General features: G+C 34.9%; 1 protein-coding gene across 20 annotated transcripts in view; it reads right to left on the bottom strand.

Moving 5' to 3' along the window:
• The window catches only part of XRCC4 (X-ray repair cross complementing 4), a 313,377-nt gene extending 288,164 nt beyond the window's left edge, over positions 1–25,213 (bottom strand). For 17 of the 20 annotated variants that reach the window (XR_006203710.1, XR_006203720.1, XR_006203702.1 and 14 more), the window contains exons 1-3: positions 25,130–25,212; positions 11,261–11,409; positions 4,046–4,221 (exon numbers count right to left, since the gene is read on the bottom strand). Coding sequence is in view for 7 of the 20 variants with exons in the window: in XM_042942785.1 (XP_042798719.1) it covers positions 4,046–4,221; positions 11,261–11,399 (315 nt within the window). In the remaining 13 variants the exon portion in view is untranslated. Of the gene's footprint in view, positions 1–4,045; positions 4,222–11,260; positions 11,410–14,174; positions 14,203–18,984; positions 19,091–25,129 lie in introns of those variants that run through there. The other 3 variants (XR_006203731.1, XR_006203719.1, XR_006203715.1) reach the window with 3 other exon arrangements.
• Between the last annotated feature and the right edge of the window lie 61 nt (positions 25,214–25,274).

Below are 25,274 nucleotides of genomic sequence, written 5' to 3'. Positions count from 1 at the left end.
GAAACCGTCTAAATGACATATCAATCTCTCATAAATGTTAACATGCAGAAATTGTTAGTTGCCCCTCTATCTCTACCTTCCCCTTTTTACACGGTAATGGAAATTACTGGGCATAGAACACAGCTGACGATCACATTTCACAGATTTCCTTGCAGTGAGATGAAGCTTTGTGACTTAGTTCTGGACAATGGGATGTAAGCAAAAGTAATGTATGCAACTTTAGGTCATGGCCTTAAAGAAAATACACACGCTCTTTATTTTCTCCTTAACTCAGTCCTATTGCCTAAAAGATGAACATAACAGCAAAGCTACAGCAGCCTTCTTGGACCAGTAGATAAAAACTGTCTGTTAAAAATGGCAAGGCGGGGAATGCCTGGGTGGCTCAGTTGGTAGCTCAGTGGGTCCAGAGTCTCTTTCTGCCTCTCCCCAACTCGCTCATGCTCTCTCTCTTTCTCTCTCTCAAAAACAAACAAAAAATAAAAATAAATAAATAGTAAAAATGTCAAGGCAACAGGATTTAAAAAAGACTGGGCCTCCAACATCAAAAAGCCATTATATTAACCCAGGACTGCCCATCTGTATTTTTTAATCAAAGAAAAACAAACCTCAAAGGTACTTAAGTTGTCAAATTTTCAGCCTAAACTGTATCCCAGCTTCTGATCATGGGGGCAGTGGAGACAAAGAAAAAGGAATAAAAAATAAACTTTACTATAATTCTAAAAGAGACCCGTAGCTAATTCTCTTTTGTGTGCGTGTGTGTGTGTGTGGGTGTGCGCGCGCATGTGTGTATTATGTTTAATTGTGCTTCAAACCTCATGGCTTTCCTTCATTAGGGCTATTTTTAGAGCTATAAAACCGCAGTATGTTAGATGACCTGTAATGAACCCAAGAAATCACTTTAAACCTTTATAGATGAGAAAACAGAAGTATGAGCAAACAAATAATAAGCCCAAGGTTATTCTTATCAAAAATTATCAGATTTTTTTTTTGTGGCTCATAAAAAAGTTTTTTCTGAAGAAAAAGAGCAAGTTATGAAAGGAAAAAAGGAAAACATTATTAACTAAGATGTATTGTTTGCATGACAAAGAATATACTGCAAAATCAGGAATTGCAAATGGCAAGAAAATAACAATGACTTATGAAGTATAAGAAAAATCTCTCCTGAATGGGGGCTACTACTTATAATGAAGAGATGAGTTCTAAATACTTGCATAATATGTTTTCATCTTGAATAATCTACTGCCAACAGAAAAATATTGGTGATAGGGCAGGAAGGGTACCAGAGGTTTGTACTGTGTGGAGAAAGGTAATGTCTAGCTCGTCATTCAACATTTATTCCAATGGCAATTAAGTTAAAATAAAAACACCTATGTTATCTTTAAAGAAAAACTAATTAGAGCATAAATGAAATTTTGGGTGTTATGAGCTCAAAAGGAATCTCATGACAATTATGTACACACTCCCTCCAAAAAAGGTATATAACATCCACATTATACATTTTTAAATATTTCATTGCTTTGGATTGACAATTATTTCACTCTGATAAAACACAAGATAGTATTTTCAAAAACTCACATATTTTTGAATACAAAAATCAGCGATTACTTTCTTTAAAAAATTTCCCTCTAAAAAGATTTTTGTAAAAGAATATTTTATATAAATTTCAAGTAAGTCTTATATGACTGAATACCCGAAATGTTCAAATTATGCAGTGATCTCTAGCACAGAATTAAAAACATAAAACTTCTTGAACTGATGGGAACAAATGCCTAAAAACCATGACCCTGAGAGGTATAAAACTGGTAGTAACTGTACTTAGGATTCATGGGATATCCTTTGCACTGGGAGAGTAACCTTATGACAACAAACGACAGGATTCACTACAACTCTCTGGACTGAATCTACATTCATTCTTTTCTTCTAAGTATAAGAAGACTTTGGCCACAATCGGATGTCTGTGTCCATCAAGCAAAGGATTACAAATTCCTTTTAAATTTTTACATCATCCAAAGCACTATAACCCTTAAGAAGGATTCTGCCATGTGTCCGATTGTCCGCATATTTTTGCCAGCAGATGAATTTACAAGGTATTGTCACTATGAAATTCAATTTCAGAAACACATCCTGAAGCACTGGAAGATTCCCATGGCAGTTTGGCCAAATGAACTTGTAATTTTCATCTGCATCCATAAGGCTGACCACAGCACCACAAACTGAAAGTTACACTTCATTCAAATATCCAAAAATATCTTTCAAGTATGCCAACTCATGAAAAAACTCATGAAACTCTTCTGAGAGCACCATTTCTTTTTCTCATAAGCAAATTAATAGATGAAAATTAAGGAAGCAGTTATCTAGACTACAGTGTAGTGCTCTAAGACATATCCTGGGACATACTGGTAATCTCTTATTCTGTTTCCATTTCTTGAGAAAACCTGTTGAAAAGGTAGCGTTTCAAGGTTTTCTCTCTCTCAATAAAGTTGATTATATCCAAGGCGGTAACCAAGACACCTTTTAGGATAATTGTCACAGTTTTTAATGCTGATTCATGTCAAGCCAATTGTAAAAGACATAGATCATGAATCCTTGAAGTTCTTTCTTCACAAAAGCAGCAAAATCAGATGTACTTCCAAGTACTCCATCCAAATCCAAGCAAACCCCCCAAGTCAAATACAGCAAAAGCCTTTCAGGCTTCCAATAGGTAACTCACAATCTTGGAATTTCTCACGCATCAGTGTACATAGAACAGATAAAAACCAGAAACTAGCTACATGAAATAATGTCAGTCATTACACATGAATGCTTGTTGAATGGGAAATGGTACTACTCCCAATTTGATGATAATCTGCTTCAAAGTATCAGAAGAAAAAGCCGAGAGCTCTTTTGAACATAACATCATTTGATTGTGCTTCGGTCATAGGAAAGAACACTTTGCAATAAATAACAAAATTTCAATAGTCAGTTCAGACCTTACCTAACCTATTTTAGATGATCATTTTAAGGACCTCAGCATGTTGAAACTTACATAAATTGGATAAGTAGAAAAAGTATGTATCTTCTAAACAGAAATAATTACCGAAGCCAGTCTCTCTGTGTTATTCTCTATAGGTTAACATACATTTCAAAATAATGATTCCATCTGTTGCTTTACATGTTTCTCTAATTGGTGAAATCCCTTTAATCATTCTGAATTAAAGAGTCATTTTAAAGGAATTTTTTTAACTCAATTTAGTTCCAGCACAAATTGCCAATAACTGTCTCTAAACATAATGGGCTAAAAATTTCCCTCCCTGTATTCTACTATAGACGTCGTATCAGAATGATAAACCACTGGTCAAAAGCAAATAATTCAATCTCTAATTATACCATAAACTTAGGTATAATATATAAACAGTACATTTTGATGCATATGTTTGATACAGAAACCACCCACTTTGATCTGAATTGGTACAGGAACTAAAGAGGACAAGTAGCAGATATTCTTGTCTGTAAAGCATGTAAGCCTTGAAAAACTTGGGTTGAAATTTATTCCTATTTTAGTATTTCTAAGTTTGATACATAAATAAAATACCTTAATTCCCAAGGACATGTCTTACTGAACTTAATTTTTTCAATTTGTAATTTCAAATACATTCTAATGAAGTTGAGAATAAGTCATCATTATTAAATATTCATTGGAAAATACATATTCTTTCTTAAAATCAGTATTTTCCAAAACGTATTACAATAAACTTTGCCTCAATGGTCCAAAGCTTCTGACCCCACTTTTCAGAACTATTGATTCATGTAATTATCTCTATTATCCTTATTTTTAAACCATTAGCAACTAAATACATTTCCTAATAACTATTTTTCACAATTAATTAATATAAAGCATTTAATGACTATAATGCTGAATGAAGCATTCTTCCAACTTGGAAACAAAGTACTTTTCAAACTCTGATTTCCTAGGTATTCTGGTAATAATAAGCTAGTTACTTAGAAAATTCCTCAATAAATGCTCTGACATTTTACCACTTACAGTATTATGGAAAGTTTTACTTACTGAAACATCTTTCAGGTTTTTCTCAAAGGAGAAATGACAAGACTCTTTAGAAAAATCAAACTTGTACGCATCAGCTGGTCCTCCTCCTGATATCAATACTTTCCTCAGTTCATCAACATATTTCTCTTTTTCCATTGCCATGTCATCAGCTTCTTGAGAAATCTCTGATTCGGAAACTATGGGGGACAAAAATAAGTTTCAAAATGAAAAATAAATTCCTAAACATGAGAACATACTTGATTACCTGTTGCTACTAATTTATCACTTATGTTACAGAAATTTAAACCAAAGGTAAAACCAATCCCCATATCACACGTTTTTAAGTAAAATTATACCATTTAACTGAACTAGCAATTTTTTAAAATGTTATTATTTACTTTTGAGAGAGAGAGTGTGTGTGAACAGGGGAGGGGCAGAGAGAGAGGGGCACAGAGCATGTGAAGCAGGCTCTGAACTGACAGCAGACAGAGCCCAATGCGGGGCTCGAACTCACGAACCATGAGATCATGACCTGAGCCTAAGTCAGACGCTTAACTGACTGAGCCACCCAGGTGCACCTGAACCTAGTAGTTTTTAAGAAATATGTTAATTTAGCCTCAAATCTCATCTGAAAAACATTAGACTCCTTGCATTTTTTTCTGCCCTCAAATGAAATACATGCATTGTAACTTACTAGAAAAACTACCATCTTGTATACCTGCTCCTATGTCAAAGTCAGATAAATTATTCCTTATGATGATTAATACGCTCAGTATTTTACATCTTTCTTGTGTCAATTATTAAAGAGATAAAATAGTCTATAGCCTATTTTTCACTCACATGGGCTGAGTCAAATTAAAGTAAAAATGGAGTTCATTCTTCTCATCTCATTATGTGCCAACAATAAAGAAAGTGGATGAGGCAAGTGATGAGGAAGAAAAGAGAAGGGAATTAATATTTATTGAGTGTCGCCTGTGTGACATACAGTATATTACAGATCCGGCTTCCAATTCTCTCACCTAGATATATTGAAAGCTGATGCTCTATTCATCTATAGAAATTGTTACTTCAACAATTATATCCTAGATATCTAGAATATTCTAGATATTCTCTTTCTTTTTCATAATATCCTGTTCCACACCCTTCCTTTAAATATTGGAAGGCTTTAAATATACTTAAAATCTCTTTCAGATTGGTCTCCATGCAGGGTTCTTAGAGTATTAATTCCATTTCTACTACCTGCTTACACATTCTCATTCTGGTTTTTGCCTTTCAAGCTTTGCAATGTTTGAACAAGACTCTCCTCTAGCCAGAGTTTCATCTGATCTGGGAAACAGAGGTGGCCTTAAATGAAGGTTGCTAGTTTAACTTTCTTGCAGTCTCTATAGGCCTTAACAGCTCCGGACCAGTTTTGAAAGTTACCTTCTTCACTTGTTTTTTACATCTGAAGCAGAGAGTTCAAACGTAAATTCCCCACCCCTCATTCATACGTAACACAGGCTTAGGGATCTGATTTTTGTAGATTTTTTTTAAGTTTATTATTTATTTTGAGAGAGAGAGTGGAGGGCGGGGAAGAGAGAAAGAAAGAGAGAGACTCCTAAGCAAGGTCTGTGCTCAAAGTGCAGCCCCAGTGGAGCTCAACCTCACAAAATCAAGAGTCCGGAGGCTTAACTGACTGAGCCACCCAGGCGCCCCTGATTTTTGTTCACGCTTTTATTCACTCATAGCTCTTAGTGACTGGTCTGATTCTATGTTGCATCTTCAAACCAGAGAGTAGCTTTTTGTTTTTGTTCTGTTTTTCTTTTTTAGGATGATTTCATTAACAGGATAACTTTTCAGTTTCCTTTCTTGACATTGAGAGCGAGTTCCAGTTCCTTGAGAGGCCTGCACTCTCAACATTCCGCCCCACTCAGGTAGTGCAGTCACAATCATTTAGACACACATCTAGTTCAGATATTCCATGGACCTATAGTTAAGTTCTAGTTCCCATTAACCACTTTGGTTTCCCGATACCTTTTCGTAGATGGCACCGGGGATTTCCCTTTATTACATTCTAAAGCTGCAACGTGTCTTTTTGCTTTTCAAATTACAAGATTTAACCTAACATTTGTTTGAAACATGTGTGTGGTTGGATGGTTTCCTGTGTCAATTCAGGCTACTGCAATGATGAAAGACTCATGTGGTCCCATCTTTTTATATTCAAAGGTTACATTTATCCATTTCATCCCTTATAACACTGATAGACGTTTTCATTTCTCAAATGCTAAAATTGAGTCTCAGAGCAAGTAATGCTCTGTGGACACAGAGTAGATACGTGGTCAAACTGGGGTTCATACTTATCGTCTCTCTGCTTGTTTTGTTTTGTGGTGAAGCAGATACAGGACACTGGAAAAACTATTTCTTTCCATGATATTAAAAAAAATACATTAGTATGATATACTACAGAATATATTACAATGGAATCTTTACTAAAGAATCTCCAAAAATTTAACATGGATTTTCATTCCACTGGTCTGAATCCTATCAAGTGTGTCTGGAAGCCTCATGACAGGCAATGAAGAAAAGAGTTTGAAATATCTCCATATATTTTTCATTACCCTTTTTTGGTAAGTTCTGATATTAAAATATGAATGTTAACACAGACTTTGAAAAGAGGTAAGAATACAGATATTTTATATTCTTTTAAAAAATATTTTATGTTCTTTATGTGATTTTACAGCTTCTAAAATACTTTCATATATTTTGTCTATCTCTGAAGCAGAGGCAGATTTAAGATGATCACCACTATCAAATCTAACTGACCTTCTAAATACCCTATTGGTGCTTCTGAAAAAAAAAAAAAAAAAAAAAAAAAAAACAACAACATAAAAATAAGAAGACAAATGCTTCCTTTTAAGGAATAATTTCATATTTTATAATTTTGAAGTTATAAAGACCTAGGAAGAGAAAATATTTCACAGAGAAATAGGAAATACATCTGTAGAAACCATCTTTAATGCCACTACAGAAAAAATTTATAAGAAAACACAAAAAGAAAATTATGTCTACTGATGAAACATCCAGTAAAAAGCATTCTAAATTTCATTAAAATGAAAAGATATCTACCTGAAAATATTTCAGAGAATTTATTGATTCAACTCTCTTATTCAAAACAATACTTAATCAGCATCTACTATGTGCCAGGTAACATTCTACACACCAGGGACAGAGAAAAATGCCAGCCTTATGCAGCCTAGATTCAAGTGCTAACATCTTAGGTATTCTCTTTGATATTCTCTTATGTTATGCCACCTGTGAAATGCTGTGATGATTATTGTTATGGAACATGCCATTTTTGAGGAAAAAAAAAAACATGAAAGGAAATTTTCTATTTACACTTCCCCCTTTAAAAACTGTGAGAAAAAAATTCAGAAAAAAAATGTACTTGAACATGTCCATTAATGGTAAATGTGATATTTTGACTGCCTATTTAAAACTTCAATCCCGGAAAAACTTGGTCACCAGTTTTGAATTTTGTGCTAAGAACATCTGGAAGAAGCACAGCTGTAAGCATTCAATGTTCCAAAACCTTTGGTGACCAAAAATAAAAGCCATGGAAATAATAAAATTCAGCAAGGATACAGCTGAACCACATAATAATGGCATAAAAAGGGAGCAGGCCAACATGACCAAAAACCAAGGAATTGTTCTCAGACATGTAGGAATCAAGAAATCATCATTTTAACACTATTTGTGGGTAGATGAAGATGTAAATAAGGAACGAAGATTTTTTTCTTTTGGATCCTTATGTATAAGGAACCGAAGACCGTGCATATCCTAGGTTTGTGTCAGTGCTTCGAAGACCACCTTATTATCCCATTAGGGATCTTGCTTTTTTGATGTTCATTTATTTGAGAGAGAGAGAAAGAGAGAGCACATGCGAGCAGGGGAGGGACAGAGAGAGAGACAGGATCCCAAGGAGGATCCCAAGCACGCTCTGCATTGTGAGTTGTAGAGCCTGAAGTGGGACTCGATCTCACAAACTGTGAGATCCTGACCTGAGCAAAAATCAAGAGGCAGACGCTTAACCAACTGAGCTTCCCGGGCGCCCCCTATTAAGGATCTTTGATGATATCACATCATGGACCTACTCTACTACCTTTATTAAAAATCCTTTGTCCACTGAACCCTGTCACATAATCTCCAAATAGGTCACTAAATATCAATGCTTAGGCCACATATAAGTAGATATAATTATGTGACAATAAATGTGTTAATAAAGTTTAATTTACTTTTCAATGAACTTTAAACGACTCTAGAGATGGGTAATATACGTTTCTCCTCACTGACTGAAATTCTTATAAAGGTCACATAATAGTCATCAATCATTAACCTACTTTGTGACTTAACTCTGCGATATAACCCTCTATAATGTTGAAGTGATGACAGACCACATGATAATTAGACCTCAAAACATTCATTAGATAAAACATTACTAATGGAAAAGAAATCAGTGAATTTAGTGTGTGGGAGATTAAAAGGAACCCCACATCCTTTTAATTTCACTCAAATGAAAAGAGAAAAAAAATTATCCAAATTGAAGGTTGCAGCAATCAAAAAATTGTACAAAAAAACAGGATGAGGTATAGGAAGGAAATCCATTTTCATGTTTCAATTATGTAATTGTTTCAATGTTCTTAATCATGTTATTGTCTATCTATAAAGTGCCAAACCAAATCATATTTATGTAATAAGCCTTAACTAAACATGGAAACAATGTTATATTATTTGGCTTGATACTTTGTCCCTGAAATGTACACAAGAAAATAGAAATGAATAATGAAAGATATAAAACATTTGTGAGATTAAAACTTAAATATTTTTGAAAATAAAATGACCATATATGGTGCATTATAAAATGTTCTGTTTGAAAGCCTGTTTAGTAAGGAAGCCAAAATGTTAACAATTCACCAAGGATACAGAAATTATACATCACATTTTTCTCACACTATTCATTAGCTGGAAAACAAACGGCAAAATATACTACATTTACGACTAATGTCAACATTAAATAAAAATACAACTGGAGTTTTCATTAAAAAACATGCTAACTCTAAAATAAATGGTTCTCTTTCTTTTCTTTCCTAGCAAGTTTTATATATTTGAGGCATCTTTTCATTCTCTCTTTCAAAGAATATCTATTGAGCATGTATTTTCTAGGCACTGGTCTAGATACTTCTAAACAATAACTGATGAATCACATGCATTCCTTGCTCCTAATTAATCTAGCCTAGCGAAACAATATTCATAATAATAGTATTAAGAACAACTGCCAGCATATTCTGTTTGACATACACAAAATGTTCCATAAATGTAAATTCAACTTAAATTTCCGGTTAAATCAAGATTTAACAGTTAATCAGAGTACTCGTTTATTCCCAATCCTTAAATAAAAAAAAAAATTAAAACAACATTTTATTGTTCTTTGCTTTGGTGAATGAAGTTTACTAACTAGATTACAATTTATATTTTCTTTTGATAATTACATCTCTTAAAGCATCTCAAAGTCATCTGTCTAATCATAACTTATTATACAGAATAAGCCATTTGTCAATTGCGAATATCGATGTTATAAAGAAAGTATTCAGTATTCCCTACATACAAGCAACCACTTCACCTAGGACCCATATCCTGGGCTGTGCAGTTGAAACTGCTCTCTCTCCAGATAACTGGCATTAACCTACTGCCATGATCTTCAACCCTATGCACCTCCTTTTCAAAACAGAGCTATTGTCACCTGGGTACACCTTTACCAGCATACACAGAACTAACCTGACAAGTTCTTCTGACTCATAAAAGGCAACAACTGATTTCTCTTACATAGAAATTTACAGCTGGGGCAACTGGGTGGCTTAGCTGGTTGATCATCTGACTCTTGATTTCAGCTCAAGTCATGATCTCAGGGTCATGAGATGAAGCCTTACATCAGGCTCCATGCTAAGCTTAAGATTCTCTCTCTCTCTCTCTCTCTCTCTCTCTCTCTCTCTCTCCCCCCCCCTCCCCCTGTCCCTCTCCCCTACTTGCGCTCTTAAAAAAAAAAAAAAAAAAAGGAAATTTACAGCTTAAATAGAGACCATAACAGGCACTGCAAACACTATCCTTGAAAATTCTTTATTTTAATAATACATCAGCATTCCTTGCTGTCAAAAAAGGAGAATTAAAATAAATAAATAAACAAACTCTGCAAGTATAAATTCAGTTTGACTGCACTGTGTAACAGAATTTTTAACATCCAAGAAAGAAAACTTTACCATGTAATTTTAAAAGACGATATAATAATTACAGTAACAAGTTTTAGGGAAATATTTCAAAATTGATAGAAGATACAAATGGTATATAAATATTTCAAAATTGATAGAAGATACAAATGGTATATAAATTAACATGACAAATTTATTTTACCTAAAACATTATTTACAACATAACTCTAGAAATGACTGTTACATAACTGCATAAATACTTTTTCAAATCTTTCAATAAAATACTTTAATAGAGTATAAAAACTGCTATATGAGCAAAAGATAATTCCATGTATTTTCACTTTAGACCTGCCATGTTCCACAAATAATTAATTGCAGGGCCATCAAACTTTTTAAAAGATCACTGCCAAACATAAATTAAAAGTCTATTTCATGAAGTAATAGCGAAAATACCACATACAGTTTGAACCTTGATTTACAAAATTTTACACCACGGATTCTGTTTTGTTTTTGTTACATATGTAATGCATGTATACTAGAAAATAATTCAAACAATATAAGTGTGTGAAACAAAAAGCAAATCACTACCACCCCACTCCTCCAAGCCAACACAATCCCTTGGCCCAGCGAACCCACCTTCTTATGCCTCCCAGTATTTCCCTGGGGTCCTGAAAATACATGTATGTATAAAGTACTATTTATGTTTTGTATAAAGACATCATTTAAAAACGCTGACCAACTCTAAGTATTAAGACTAAACTACTAACCAGAATTTACTGGGTTACATGCTTATTTATCTAGCCTTCTATTAATTATATAAAATGGCATTCAATCTTACAAATCTACACGTAAATTAGACAGCAATAACAAGTAAAAGCAATCATGCTCATTTTACCCAGTACCTACTAAAGAAACACTTTAATATGAAGTATCACTGAGGACTAAAAAACAGCACATTACTGAAATTTCACCTTTAAAAACTTGCTTTGAATATTACCTGTTCCGGTCCATGCTGACTGACCATCAGTAAGTGTAATAACAAAACCAGATGCTAGCGTTCTCTCCCAAGCAATTTGTAGAAAATGAATTATATCTGGTTCAGAAGCAAAACAAATTCTGCTTACTTTTCTTTCCATTTCTGGTCACCTGTTATAAAATAATTAAATTATTATTTTTGTAAGAAACTTTGGCTATCAAATAATAATGTTTTCTTTTTTTCTTAATTTTTTAATGTTTATTTATTTTTGAGAGACAGAGAGAGACAGAACATGAGTGGGGGAGGAGCAGAGAGAGACAGGGAGATACAGAATCTGAAGCAGGCTCCAGGCTCTGAGCTGTCAGCACAGAGCCCGAAGCAGGGCTCAAACTCACGAACTGTAAGATCATGACCTGAGCCAAAGTGGACATTTAGCCAACTGAACCACCCAGGCAGCCTAAATAATAATGTTTTCTATATTGGTCTCTCAGCTACACAAAGCACCAAGGAAATATTAGTAAAATAGAACACTGTACAATAGTTAACCAAGCATCAAACAGTAAATCATAGTTCTATTCAATATTGGTTTATAATTTTTACAGATAAAACAGAAGCCCGTAAGTGCCAAACGAGTTGCCCAAGTTGTGTGCTGAAAAAAAAAACTATGCTCACCAATATGAAGAGTAAAGACTTTTCTTACTAATCCCACTTTCATTTCTAATGATTAGAGGTTCTTTTTCTATGAATTCAAAAACCATTCTTCTGCTAATTTACTCTAGAATCTTGCCCAAATTGACCTCAAACTTACCAAACTGTGTATGACACATATTTGATTCAAAGCAAATAACTATATTCCTTCTAATACTGGAATATCCCTTGACCATGTACACTTCATTAAGAGAGGCTGAAAGGGGCACTTTGGTGGCTCAGTTGGGTAAGCATCTGACTTCGGCTCAGGTCATGATCTCATACACAGTTCATGAGTTCAAGCCCCACACTGGGCTTGGTGCTAACAGCTCAGACTATGGAGTCTGCTTCAGACTCTGTGTCTCCCTCTCTCCCTTCCCCTCCCCCACTCGCACTTGGTCTCTCACTCTCTCAAAAATAAACATTGAAAAAATTTTATAAAAAAAAGAGAGATACTTAAGCTGTAGAAACCAACATCCAAAACAAAAACTACGCTAAAAATTACAAATATACAAAGAAAAAAAACATTACAAAAAGAAAAAAAAAAAAAAACATTACAAAAAGTCAAAACCAGGAACAAAGCACACAAATTGCCAAAGATGAAAAACTAGAATTATTCTTTAATCACAAAGCATGAATCTCTTGCTACATGATCTTTAAAAAGCTAAAAAGAATTCTTGGGGTGCCTGGGTGGCTCAGTCGGTTGAGCATCCAACAGCTCAGGTCATGATCTTGCGGTCTGTGAGTTCGAGCCCCGCATCAGGCTCTGTGCTGTCAGCTCAGAGCCTGGAGCTGCTTCAGATTCTGTGTCTCCCTCTCTCTCTGTCCCTCCCCCACTCATGCTCTATGTCTCTCTGTGTCAAAAATAAATAAACATTAAAAAAAATTTTTGTTAATAAAAAAAAAGCTAAAAAGAATTCTTTAATCTTTTATTCAGGGAGAAGGGTACAAAATTTCTTCCATTTTTATGAACAAAATGTATATAACATGCTGTAAAAATCCAAAGTAAATTGTTAACTGACACTTTGACAACTGATTAGTAAGTTTTAACAAGAGCAAAATCTTAAAGCAGTTTTAATTCACCTTCTCAATTTAAAACTACTATATTCTTGGGGTGCCTGGGTGGCTCAGTCGTTTGAGCGTCAGACTTCGGCTCAGGTCATGATCTTACGGTTTGTGAGTTCAAGCCCTACATCGAGCTCTTTGCTGACAGCTCAGAGCCTGGAGAGTGCTTTGGATTCTGTGTGTGTGTGTCTCTCTCTCTGCCCCTCCCCCACTTGTACTGTCTCTCCCTCTCAAAAATAAACATTAACATTTTTTTTAATTTTTTTAATTAAAAAAACTATTACATTCTCATAAAGCATATTATTTTTCTCAATTAACAATTGAATATGAAAATACCAACAACTGAAATATGAAGAAACACCCCTTGTCAGCTCTTCACACAATTGAATATGAAAATAAAAACAACTCACTTTGTCAGCTCTTCACAAAACCAATTTTACTACAAATCTCTATCTTCTGGGAGTGGAGGAGATGCTTACTTATAGAATGCTAGAGCTATTCTATCTCACAGTAAAAAGCATAAGGAAGCAGGGCAATTTCCAGAATAAAAGAAAGAGTATCTAAAATTAAGAATGTAAGATACCTCTAAATTGATAAATTAACAATAATTCTAACTGCTACCTAAAGTGTACTCAGAGGAATGTTTATTCTTCTTCCCAGTAAGAGACAAAGTTTTAAAATAACCATACTTGAAGCCACATCAATTAAGCATGTTTGTGTTAAAAATATACAAATCTGTAGACTTGACTATAACATAATCACTGAAAAAATATAATTCTTTTTAAATATTTCATTTAGTCAAAAATTTTCCTACATTTAGGTTTTTTGTTTTGTTTTGTTTTGGGGTTTTTTTTGTTTGTTTTGTTTTGTTTTTTGCCTAGATGTGCTTACTTCTGAAATGCTTTATTCATTTGGGAATATTTTCTTTTAAATCAATTAGTCAAAACCACTTACCATGCAGCTAATTACCCACATGCTCTGTAATCCTTAAATTTGAAAATTACTGGAAAATGCATATTGCTGTTTTTCTATGCCATTCATTGAAAAAGACACATAGCTAAAAGCCTTACATAATTCTCATAGGCCTCAAATCCACAACTTTGGTTGGGGGAGGGTAACAGAAACTACTTATGAAGGCCACTTTTTGCCTCTAGAATTTATATACAAACACACAGAGGGGCACCTGGGTGGCGCAGTCGGTTGAGCGTCCGACTTCAGCCAGGTCACGATCTCGCGGTCCGTGAGTTCGAGCCCCGCGTCGGGCTCTGGGCTGATGGCTCGGAGCCTGGAGCCTGTTTCCAATTCTGTGTCTCCCTCTCTCACTGCCCCTCCCCCGTTCATGCTCTGTCTCTCTCTGTCCCAAAAATAAATAAAAAACGTTAAAAAAAAAAAAATTAATAAAAAAAAAAAACAAAAAAAACCACACAGATACACAAACTGACACTGATTATTTCATCTTAAATAAGCCTCAAGAACATGGCTATTGTTAGCAATTAATGTAACTTTGTGAAAAAGAAAACTCAGCACTTAGAATTGCTGATAAAAGGCAACTGGTTTCACTGGTATTTTTACCCTGGGGGGTCAAAAGACAAATTAATTATTGGCACAAAGTAGTCTAAAATTGATTATTTCAGATACTTCATCCTACTTTCACAATGATATGCAGGGCTTTAACCTCAATAATGTTAAAAAGACATTTAGGGATCAGATTTGTTTTAACATCTTTGAATTATTCATGTTTCAAATATTTTCCAATGTCTGGTCAACTCTAGGTTTTTATAGCTAAAACTAAATCAAATTATTTTAAAGATTCCATTATTTTATTGTACTCAGATTTGAAACTGTGGACGCTGTGAGTCACGTTTAAGCACTTACATATTAATAGCGCAAGTCAGTATCCTGTAAATACTTTGTAGTGAGTGCCTCAGTAGCCTCAGATGTCTTCTATCAACCGAGTTTTAATTTCCTGATAATATACTATTTGAACCACTTTTGAAAGAAATTCATTCTTTACTTACTGAGGTCACCCCCTCATTAAATATCAAATACAAAAGATCTAAAAACCAACCACAAAGCAGAAGAAAGGATGATTTGCCATGTCTTTTAAGATTCCTAAGGGCAAACCAATGATGTCTTTGCTTTCGCCAGCCCTATAAATGGGAATACTCAGCCATAGTTTTTCTGCCCCAAGAATACTTCAAGAAAGGGGTGGAATCCTCTTCAGAGGGACTGATTGATTAGGGCCATAAGAAAGCCTATGTTTTGTTTTCTAAGGGCACTAAAGGTCGCACTGGTATCAGCACCTCTCCCAGCCAGAGCCAAGGATCTAAGACATGCCTGCAGGTGGAAACAGTTGGGTCCCACCCCAATTTGTACATCAGTAGCTTTATTGAGAGCTCAGAACAGTTGAGAATTGAGAAGCTTATCTTTAGTACTTTGTGTCTCTGATACTTGGCTTCCTTCTTAGGAGAGAAATAAGTTGTTGGCTGGTATGCAGTTGATGTGATCTACACTCTGAACAAATACCATTCACAGTTGCCTCTGAATAAACAAGACGCTTTTTAAATTAGTTTACAAAGAATTTTGTATGCCCTTTTGGATGCTGATAAGAAGCAGTGCAGAAGCCAACTCTCTTAGGTCAGCTCAAGTTAGTGACAACACTGTATCATTGATAACACCATTTTGAACTTGAGCTTCTTTTATTTTCCTTTATAGTTAAATTACAGCTTCTTTTCAAGCTGCTTGGGCTGCAGGTGTTCAAACTTCTGCAGCTATGCCAGATCAGAAGAGACTAAATGCATGTTTATAATGAAGCAATTAACTTAAGTGCCCCCTTGTTGAGAAAAGTAGGCTGATACCTAAAGTGAGTTCAGAATAAAGATTAGCACACAGCACATTGCCACTAAGAGTCTGTAATTAGATTCCTGATCATGTTATTTTGTTTAACCTTATTTTTTTCTTAAGGAGGAAAAGAAAAAAAAATGTAAATTGTAAACCAAAAGCATGGTAATAATTTTTTTTTAAGTTCTATCATATTATAAAAATTCAAGGACAGGACCAAATATATTACTCAATAAAAAGGAAAGAAAGGTTTATGTCACAAACACTGGGCTATTTACTTTTAATAAGACAAACGTCACACAATTCAGGAAAACTAAATGCAAAGAAGATGACTATTTTCCCATTTGTTTAGTATTTTTTTTTAAAAGCATTGATTATCCATACTAATCTTAACAGAATTCCCAATTGAAGATTTTTTTTAATTAATAATTCATTCCTAGAATTTTCATTATTTTTTTCCTATAATTTTAATTAATAGCATGCCAGCACCTACCTAAAGGGTAAATTCAGTTTTTTTTTAAATCAATTTACCTTTAAATTTCCAAAGCAATTAAAAATATTAAGCTAACTTTCTATAGAAGAAATCGTTTCTTGAAACAATGTTTTCACGTTCCAGTTACCTAAACTTTAATGATAAAAAACATAATATTATTCAATATTTTTCTAATCATGACAATATTATCCCCATTCTAGTAATTTAGGAATGAAAGTAAAGTGACCAGCGGTCCAGGTTTGTCTGAGATTTTCCTGGTTTCAACACGGAAAGTCCATGTGCAGTAACCCTCTTAACCCCAGGCAAATTAGGATGGATGGTTCCCCAAGGTAAGAGTAAAATATAGCTAAGACTGTTGGCATAATCTTGTTCAAAAACTTGTAAAATACAGCTAAGTTCAAGTTACACAATAATAGTCTGATGCTTCAGAAATAAAGCATTAGAACTATAAAATAACTCTAAAAATTAAGGCATCTTTGCCATGGTCATAGTCCATTCTCAATTACCTCTCTCTTATAACTGTGGAATGCCAGCTGCTGCCATTCCAAATATCGTATTACTGCTCATTTCCTCTGCTTATCTTTTACAAACACCATTAATAATCATTAGTTTCAGTGATTCATTTAAAGTTCACTTCCTCTCCTTTTTTCTTTACCCAATGAACTAAGTATTTAAAAGCAATAAAAGTCCTGAATAAATTTCCCACATAAAATCTAACACCTCGATCCGAAATGCCCTGAAAATTGGACCCACGGTTCCAGAACTTCCTTTATCTTTATCAAATGGACACTCTTAATTACAAATAAACTTGGCAGAAAGGACGAGAGTATACTTATCATTTTGGAAACTTTCTAAACTTTCACAAGAACACTTCAGTCCTAATTGCAGAGTTTCATGTGAGAATGACACTTAACAGAACTGAAGAGATAAGATAATACCTGAAATACAGCATTAGCTAAACAACAGTCATTTTTTCATTAAGAACTTAGTAATTATGATTCCTTAAGCCTTGAAATTCTGACACCTCTCTCGTATTTTAATTTCAGAAGAGAGTGTTCCTATGAAATACCATCAGTTAAGCATATATACAGTCTATCCTACTTGAAAAATGTGCTGCTCAGAAATGAAATCAAATTAAACACACTTTCTGGAAAAAAATTGGACTTGCACTGTCCTTTTTCCCCCATTCACAAACCCACCATTTACTTACAGCTGTACCCATTTATCTGCCTACTTCCAATGGCAACCAGACCATGAATAATAAGATTGGGGTACAAATCAGAGTTAAACCTGAAAAAAAGATCCCTACAACATATCCTCAACTGGTGACACTACCTAATTCAGCCATACACAACTATTCAGGAACTATATGAAATTGCCAGTATTTAACAATTTTTAACTACAGAAAAAAAAAAAAAAGACTTCACATGGTTCAAATGATAGTAAGTTATAAACAACCCATTCCTAATTGGATGAATAATTACATATTTATTTTCAAGATAAAAACAAAAGAGCAAAAGATGAACAAGCTGATAACTGTTGTGCTAGGTGATGGGTACACAGGGATCTATTACTCTCTCAAAATTATTCTCTCAAAATTTTTAAATTTTTTCACAGTAAAATGTTTAAAAAGAAGAGGGTTCAGTAAGTATTATTTGACCATCACGTTGATTATGTTGTGAAAGAGTACTTTTGTAAAAAGAGAAAACATCATCTATTAGAAAGATATTCTTAAATATACAACTTAAATATGTAATTTAACACTTCAAAACTTAGGACCCTATTTAAGAAGCAGTGAACTCAGTGTTGACTCTTTAGTAACAGTCTTTATGTGATAAGCATTACACCAGAAATACTGGTATGTCATGCACCAATGACTAACTTAGAGATGAGCACATGATTCAAGTCAGGACCACAAAGACCAGTGAAGCTCAATTCCAGGACTTTGGATATACATTCTTCTCTACTGGACTTGATGTTCTAACACTGCAAGCTTGAAGCCGCTGACAACAAAACCAACAGAACAGAAAGTGAAACTGAGGTGTGGGGAGCAGCTCAGATCTGATTCCAGGGGTACCAAAATCTAGGTCTAACTATAGATGGTTCAGGTATGAGGCCAAGAACGTTGTTTTAGGCTTTGGAATCAGTCAGACTTCAGTATGAATCCTCACTGTCATTCCTTGGTTGTGTAGACTTCAGCAAATCATTTAATTCTCTAAACTTCAATTATCTCATACCTCAATTATCTCATACATGCAAAATAGCTGTAAGTCAGCAAACTGTGTATTCCATCAGTGACAGGAGTACCAAACTTTGGGAAACATTAAACTTACAATATTCAACATCAAACAGCAAGTTTTACACTTTCAGCTTAATACGCTTACACTCTCATCACATCTAAAACACATGACATTTTGAAAAGACTGGGCAACTTTGTTATCACTACATGATAAATAATCGGTAACAAATGGTTCAAGAAGACAACTGGTCAAGGAGCCAACTTTGCATAATGGTCATAATCCTAATGATTGGGGGGGGGGGGGAGTATATTCAAAACAAAGGTTCAAGTCTTGGTGACACTGCAAAAATACGTTTTCCAAGTTTTAAAAATCACTAATTACTAAGTCTAATGCTTTCTCCTTAAAACTCAACAGCTTACCTCAAAGTATCGACAAATGATCTCGGCAAGAGGGATCAAAACAATTTAAATTTTAAAATTTTTTCTCTTCCATCTTTACTACACTGAAAAGAATAGATTAAAAGCCTTTTATGGACCTCTAAATACAATTTGCTTTTTTATGTTTATAAGATCTTTATAGAAATAAATGTAACTCCTGGCAGAATATACAACCTCAATTATACTTTGCATCCATTCTTCACAATATAAACATAACAGTGTGATGTGGTTAAATGATTCAATTACTATATAAAAGCCATCAATCTCTGTTATAAGAAAAGCAACAAGAGGGTCAGTCTTGATACCCATAGTTAACGCTCTTCTAGGACTGTTTTAGGACTATCATTCAAAGAATGCTCAGTTTAACCTTTTTCTAGACGTCTGCAAAACAGATGGAAGATTGTTTGTATGGTTCCAATGACTTGGAAAGCTTCAAATGTCTCTTTACTTTGCATCAAATGTTCTATTACAGTGATATTCATATGAGAACAGTAGTGAACTATGACATTCAACCAAACATATCAACTTTACTTGCTCTTTATTCTCATTTTTCTTCTGAGACATAGTTGTCAAATAATAACAGAACAAACTTTCTCATCACATTTAAACTTCACAAACTTATGTTTTTTCTATTGCTAAATTCTCAGAGCATAAACTTCCCAAAAGTAATAGCTAAGTCTTGACTTGAGCCAATTTTTATAATAATGTGCAAGATGTGAGGTTGGTTCCCAAACACAGTATTAAGGCAAGAAATTTTGACTCAATTTATAGATGAGTATCATTGCACAACTAATTTATAAAATTATAAATTGCAACCATGCTGTCATTTTTTAAAAACATAAGTTAAGCCCAAATATGAAATTATATCAGTATGCTATTTTATATACCTACTATTTATATACCTACTATTTTATATCTACCTACAAATTACCAAAGAATTGTCAATATATTTTTTTTTAATTTAACTTCAAGTGCCCCAAAGTTTACACAGATGTTATCCTACTTTCTCTCAGCAGCTGTTCATTGGACATGTCCCTTATTTATTGATATACTGTGTTCAATGCTAGGGTCACATTTCTTAAACAGGAACTTGGCAACTTCCAAACTCTATGGTAAATATTGACATATCTCAGCATGTCAATATTTATACTGTCAGGACTCTGACGAGTCTCCTCAACAATGGGAGCATCTTAATTTCTAAGCAGCAGCTTGCTTCTGTTCCAATTGAGCAAGGTCTTACGTTATTCAATATCATTCTCACTAACTATTTGGATAAAATTATAAGTAAGCTAATAGTATCCTCTAACATAAAGACCAGATTGAATTCCTTGCTGATTTCAACATTTTGGACACTTACAGCGTTAGTAAAGTTCAAAGAAGGCACAAAATCAGGAATGCCTTCCAAGGAATATTTGTTTTTGATTACTTAATCCCAAGCCTAATCATTATTTTCATCCCCATTAATGGGGCTGAAAGCTGCTGAAGCCTTTTCAGAATTTATAGAGTTAAATTATCTCCTCTTCTGTTAGTACTAAAGGCTAGGCAACATTACAAAAAGATTGGTTTACAGACTGCAACAATGATAATAATATTCAGAGGAGAGTTTAAATTCACAATACTTACCATAAAAGGTAGTTGGAAGTCTAGCTCATTATCTAAGATTATACAGCATTTTAAATGCAAAATTAATTTACCTAATATGGGGGCCAACTATCAGAAATCATGTTAACAAACTAATCATTTTTAACTCAATCTTAACAGCAATTTCCATATCAGTGGAAGAAAATCTTTGCAATATCTTGAAAATAGCCTGGGATTTCCCAATGGCACACAAGCAAAAGTTTAATTTAAAGCTATTGGCAGTGCAGGCGTCTAGCAAAAGCATGAATGGCTCATGAGCAGTTTTGAATTCTAGCATTCCCCTTTGAGGCAACAAAAATCTCAACAGTGTTATCCCAACAAGAGCCCAGTTTCATCAAAATTAAAAATTGCTGACTATAATAACCCTCTGTTCATCTATTTCAGCCAGTGTCTTAGAAAAAAAGCACAACTCATGTTCTCATCAGCACTGGCAGCTTCACAAATGACAAGAAGCAAATTGCCCAGGACTATAAAATGCATTAACTACCTCCTACCTGTATAAAAAGAACTATTTTTCTATTATTTTAAGGACAGCCACCTTTTCCTAGAAAACACAGTTTAGCAAATAGAGTTAAATTTTATGCTCAGAAGATTTGGATTGAAATCACAATTCTACTGCTCCAAAGCTCAGTGACTTTGGTCACGTCATTATTATATTAAAACATTCACTGAATGCTCCCTATGTACCAAGCTTAGATATTCCCAAAATGAGTAAGACACATTCCCAACTCTCTAGTGAAATAAAAAAACCCAAAAGGAATTATTTTACAAGTTTGTAAAGTGCAGAGACAGGGTGGTACCTCCTCTCAAGAGTACATGTAAGCCAGCCTGACATTTCAAGGAAGGCTTCCTTGAATTACACCTGATATGAATCTTAAAAACTGAAAAAGGAAAAAAGGATAAGAAAAGGCATTCCAAGCACAAGAACTTGCTTGAGCAAAGGCTTGGAGGCAAGAAACAACATGATATATGAAAATGATCAACAATTCAGTGTTTCATGATGACTACAAATCAAGGATGACTAAATTCAAATAACCAGTCAAGTCCATTCATTTAACCAAAACATGCACATTTGTATGCATCAGACAGTGTTTTAGAATTTGGCATAAGGAAGCAAAACAGATAACAATTTTTGCCTTTTTAAAACTTACAGTTTAATAGGAGACAAACGATTAAAAACAAAAAAAAAAACACGTAAAATATATAGCATGGTGATAAGCTATAGCAAAAGGAGAGGATAAAACAAGAGAAAACTAGGAGTATAGAGGCCGGTAGGGGAAAGGGGGATAGTTACAAAGCCTCAATTTTAAAGGTTTTATTTTCATTATTATTATTTTTTTTTAATTAGAGAGAATGCGAGCATAAGCAGGAGAGAGGGGTACAGGAGCAGAAGGAGAGAAAGAGAATCCTAAACTGACTACACGCTCAGCACAGAGCCCAACATGGAGCTCAACCCCAAGACCTGGGATTATGACCTGATCCGAAATCAAGAGTAAGATGTTCAACCAAATGAGCCACCCAGGAGCCCCCGCTTTTTTTTTAATTTTTTCTTTCTTTTTTTTTTTTTTAATTTTAAAGAGGCAAAGTTGCAATTTTTTAAAGGAAGTTGAGGTAGGCTTTCTTGAAAGGGTGATATTTGAGCACATACATAAAGGAGATGAAAGATTTAGTTGTTTGGATGTTTGGGAAAAAGCATTCCAAGCAGATGAAGCAGTTGGTGGAAAGGCCCTAAGGTAGCCGTGGGCTTGGTATACTGAAGAAACAAGGCAGCCAATATGGCTGAGACAGAGTGAGGCGAGGAAAGAATACCAAGGGTAATGGGAAACCAGATCATGTAGAGTTTTGTAGGCCAATGTCAGGATGTTAGCTTTTACTGTGAATCAAATGAGAAGTCATAAAACGTTTTCAAGCAAAGAAGTAATTTCACATTCCTTCTAATAAACTTTCTATTTTGGAGTAATACTGAATTTACAGAAAAGTTGCAAAATAACAGAGTACCCATATATACCTGCCCCAGTTTCCTCTAATATTAACATCTTATATTACCATGGTGCATTCATTAAAACAAAGAAACCAACATTGGTGCATCACTACTAACTGAACTCTAGACTATTTGGATTTTACCATTTTTTCCTCTAATATTTTTTACCTGTTCCAGGATCCAATCTAAGATAACACATTGCATTTAGAATCTTACATTTTAATACAATTTCTCACCTATATTTTAAAAGTATCAATCTGGCTATTGCGTGTGAATAGATTGCAAAGAAGCAAGGAATGAAGAAACCAGAGAGACCAGCTAGAACTATTACTGTTAATCCAAGCAACAAATCATAATGACTAATAACAGACATCCAAGGAAGAGATGATCAATGTGCTAACAGCAGAAATAGTAGGAAATGGTTAAATTCTAGATATATTTTATGGAGAGAGTCAACAAAAGACTCACTGATGGATTTGATGGACTAGAAGACAAAGCAGGGTCAAGAACGACTCCAAATACTTAACTTTGAGCAACTGGCTGAACAGAGTTGCCATCAACTGAGGTGAGAAAGATTGGAACAGGTTTTGGAGGAAAAGGAGTTCAGTTTGTAACATGTAAGTTTGCAAAACCTTTAAAGAATCCTGTTATAGACAACAGGATACTTGAGTATGGAGTTCAGAAAGAGGGGGGGACTAGGAATATGAATTTGGGAGTCTTCAGTATACAGATGGTATTTGAAGTCATTAAGACTTGATGATATAAAAAAAAAAAAAAAAAATGTAGGAAGAGGAAAAGAACAGAACCAAAGACTGAGCCTTAGAACACTTCAACAATATGAGATCAGGCAGAGTAGAAGGAAGACAGAAAGAACAACCAATAAGGTAGAAGACCTTAGAAAGACAACCTTAAGGTAGAAAACCTTAAGAAAGAAAACCAAAAGAGTGGGATGTCCTGGAAATCAAGTGAAAAAAAATATGTATCATGGAGAAGGAAGTGATTAATTGTGTTAAAGGAGGCTGATAGGCCTAATACAATAAAGACTGGGAATGATCAACACCTGGAGATCACTGGTGACAATAACAAAAGCATTTGGGGGAAGAATGGGAGTAAAAGCTACACTTTTAAAAAGAGGACTTCGGATTTAGAACATAAAGAAGTCTTTGGAGGATTTTTGTTCAGAAGAGAAATAAATAGGGTTAGAAGTGGAGAAAGGTTAAGAGAAGCATTTCTTAAAGTAAAGTAAAAGAAATAACATGCAAGTCAAACATGGGTCTTAAACTAAGGGCCATGGGGAAAGAATATAAAAAAGACGGGGGTGGGGGGGGGGGGGGGGGAAGGACAAAAATAAACAGAACACAAAGAACCTTAATCTTAAATTAGGGAGGCTATTGAGGGTTAGAGAAAACAAGCAGTTAAGTAAAACCACGGTCTTTTAACATACGCAACTACCAGTGTATTTTAAAAGGAAATCATACAAAAGGAAATCATTAACATCAATACTAGATACAAAATAAAAAGGAGTGGGGGGGGGGGGCAGCCTAGTGGTAAAAAGCAGTACCAATTTAATTCAAAAACCTTTATTGAGTTTCCAAGAACTATGCAACCTGAACACTTCAAAACACCTGTTTCTTTATCTAGACTATGCAAAGACAAAAACGGAGGGATAATAAAGCCTCATCAAATGGGATTATCAAAACTAGAAGAAGCTAGGGGCGCCTGAGTGGCTCAGCGGGTTAAGCGTCCAATTTCGGTTCTGGGTTCAAGGGTTTGAGCCCCGCTTCAGGCTCTGTGCTGGCAGCTCAGAGCCTGGAGCCAGTTTAGGATTCTCTCCCTCTCTCTCTCTCTGCCCCTCCCCTGCTCATGCTTTCTCTCTCTCAAAAAATAAACATTATTAAAAATTAAAAAAAAAAACAAAAACAAAAAACTGAAGAAGCTAAATAATACTACTGATTAAAAGGGAGTACCAAAGAACTACTGAACTCAGGAAAGGGCAGTTCCTTTCCATTTGTTACTACAGAAATTTCTTTCCTGACCCAAAGGGACTAGTACACTTCAGTCCCAGATGAAACCCATGGACAGTTTACAAAGAGCTGGGAATTGGGAGAGAGAGAGAGACGCTGCCAGCGTTAGAAAAGCGTCCAACAGCCTACTTAACACAATACTCCAGATTCAAGTGTTTTCCTAATCCCACAACCAATACAAGGCTTTTCCAAGGCGCTCTTAATTCTAAATCCCTGAGGTGCAAAGGAAGAAACTGAAAAGAGGGCGTGGCAGATGCACGCCCTGTGCCCAAGTTTAGGGAACCCAGGCGTCCCCCAAGAGTCCGTAAACCGAAGTCTCAGGAGCATACAGTGAGAGGGATCCGAGCTGGGAAAAATCCAAACACCGAGTTCTACAGGGAAATAACAGACAACTAAAAATAAAAAAGAAAGCGAAACAAAAAAAGGACAGGACTACAGATTACTATTACTAAAATACGCAGCCCCCACTTCCGGACACTACCTCTCATTCGCTCCACTTCCGGTCTCCTCCAAAAGGCCCGCTCCTACAGACTGACGACCCGCAGCCAATGAGAGTGTCGTCCACTTCCGCAGAAGCGCATTACGTCTCTTAACTCCTGCCCTTTCCGGTTGCAAGGAACCTATCC

This window comes from Panthera leo, chromosome A1 (assembly GCF_018350215.1).
Source record: "Panthera leo isolate Ple1 chromosome A1, P.leo_Ple1_pat1.1, whole genome shotgun sequence".
NCBI lineage: Eukaryota > Metazoa > Chordata > Mammalia > Carnivora > Felidae > Panthera > Panthera leo.
Note: the sequence above shows the minus strand (reverse complement) of the source record. Positions and strands in the feature narration are given on the sequence as shown.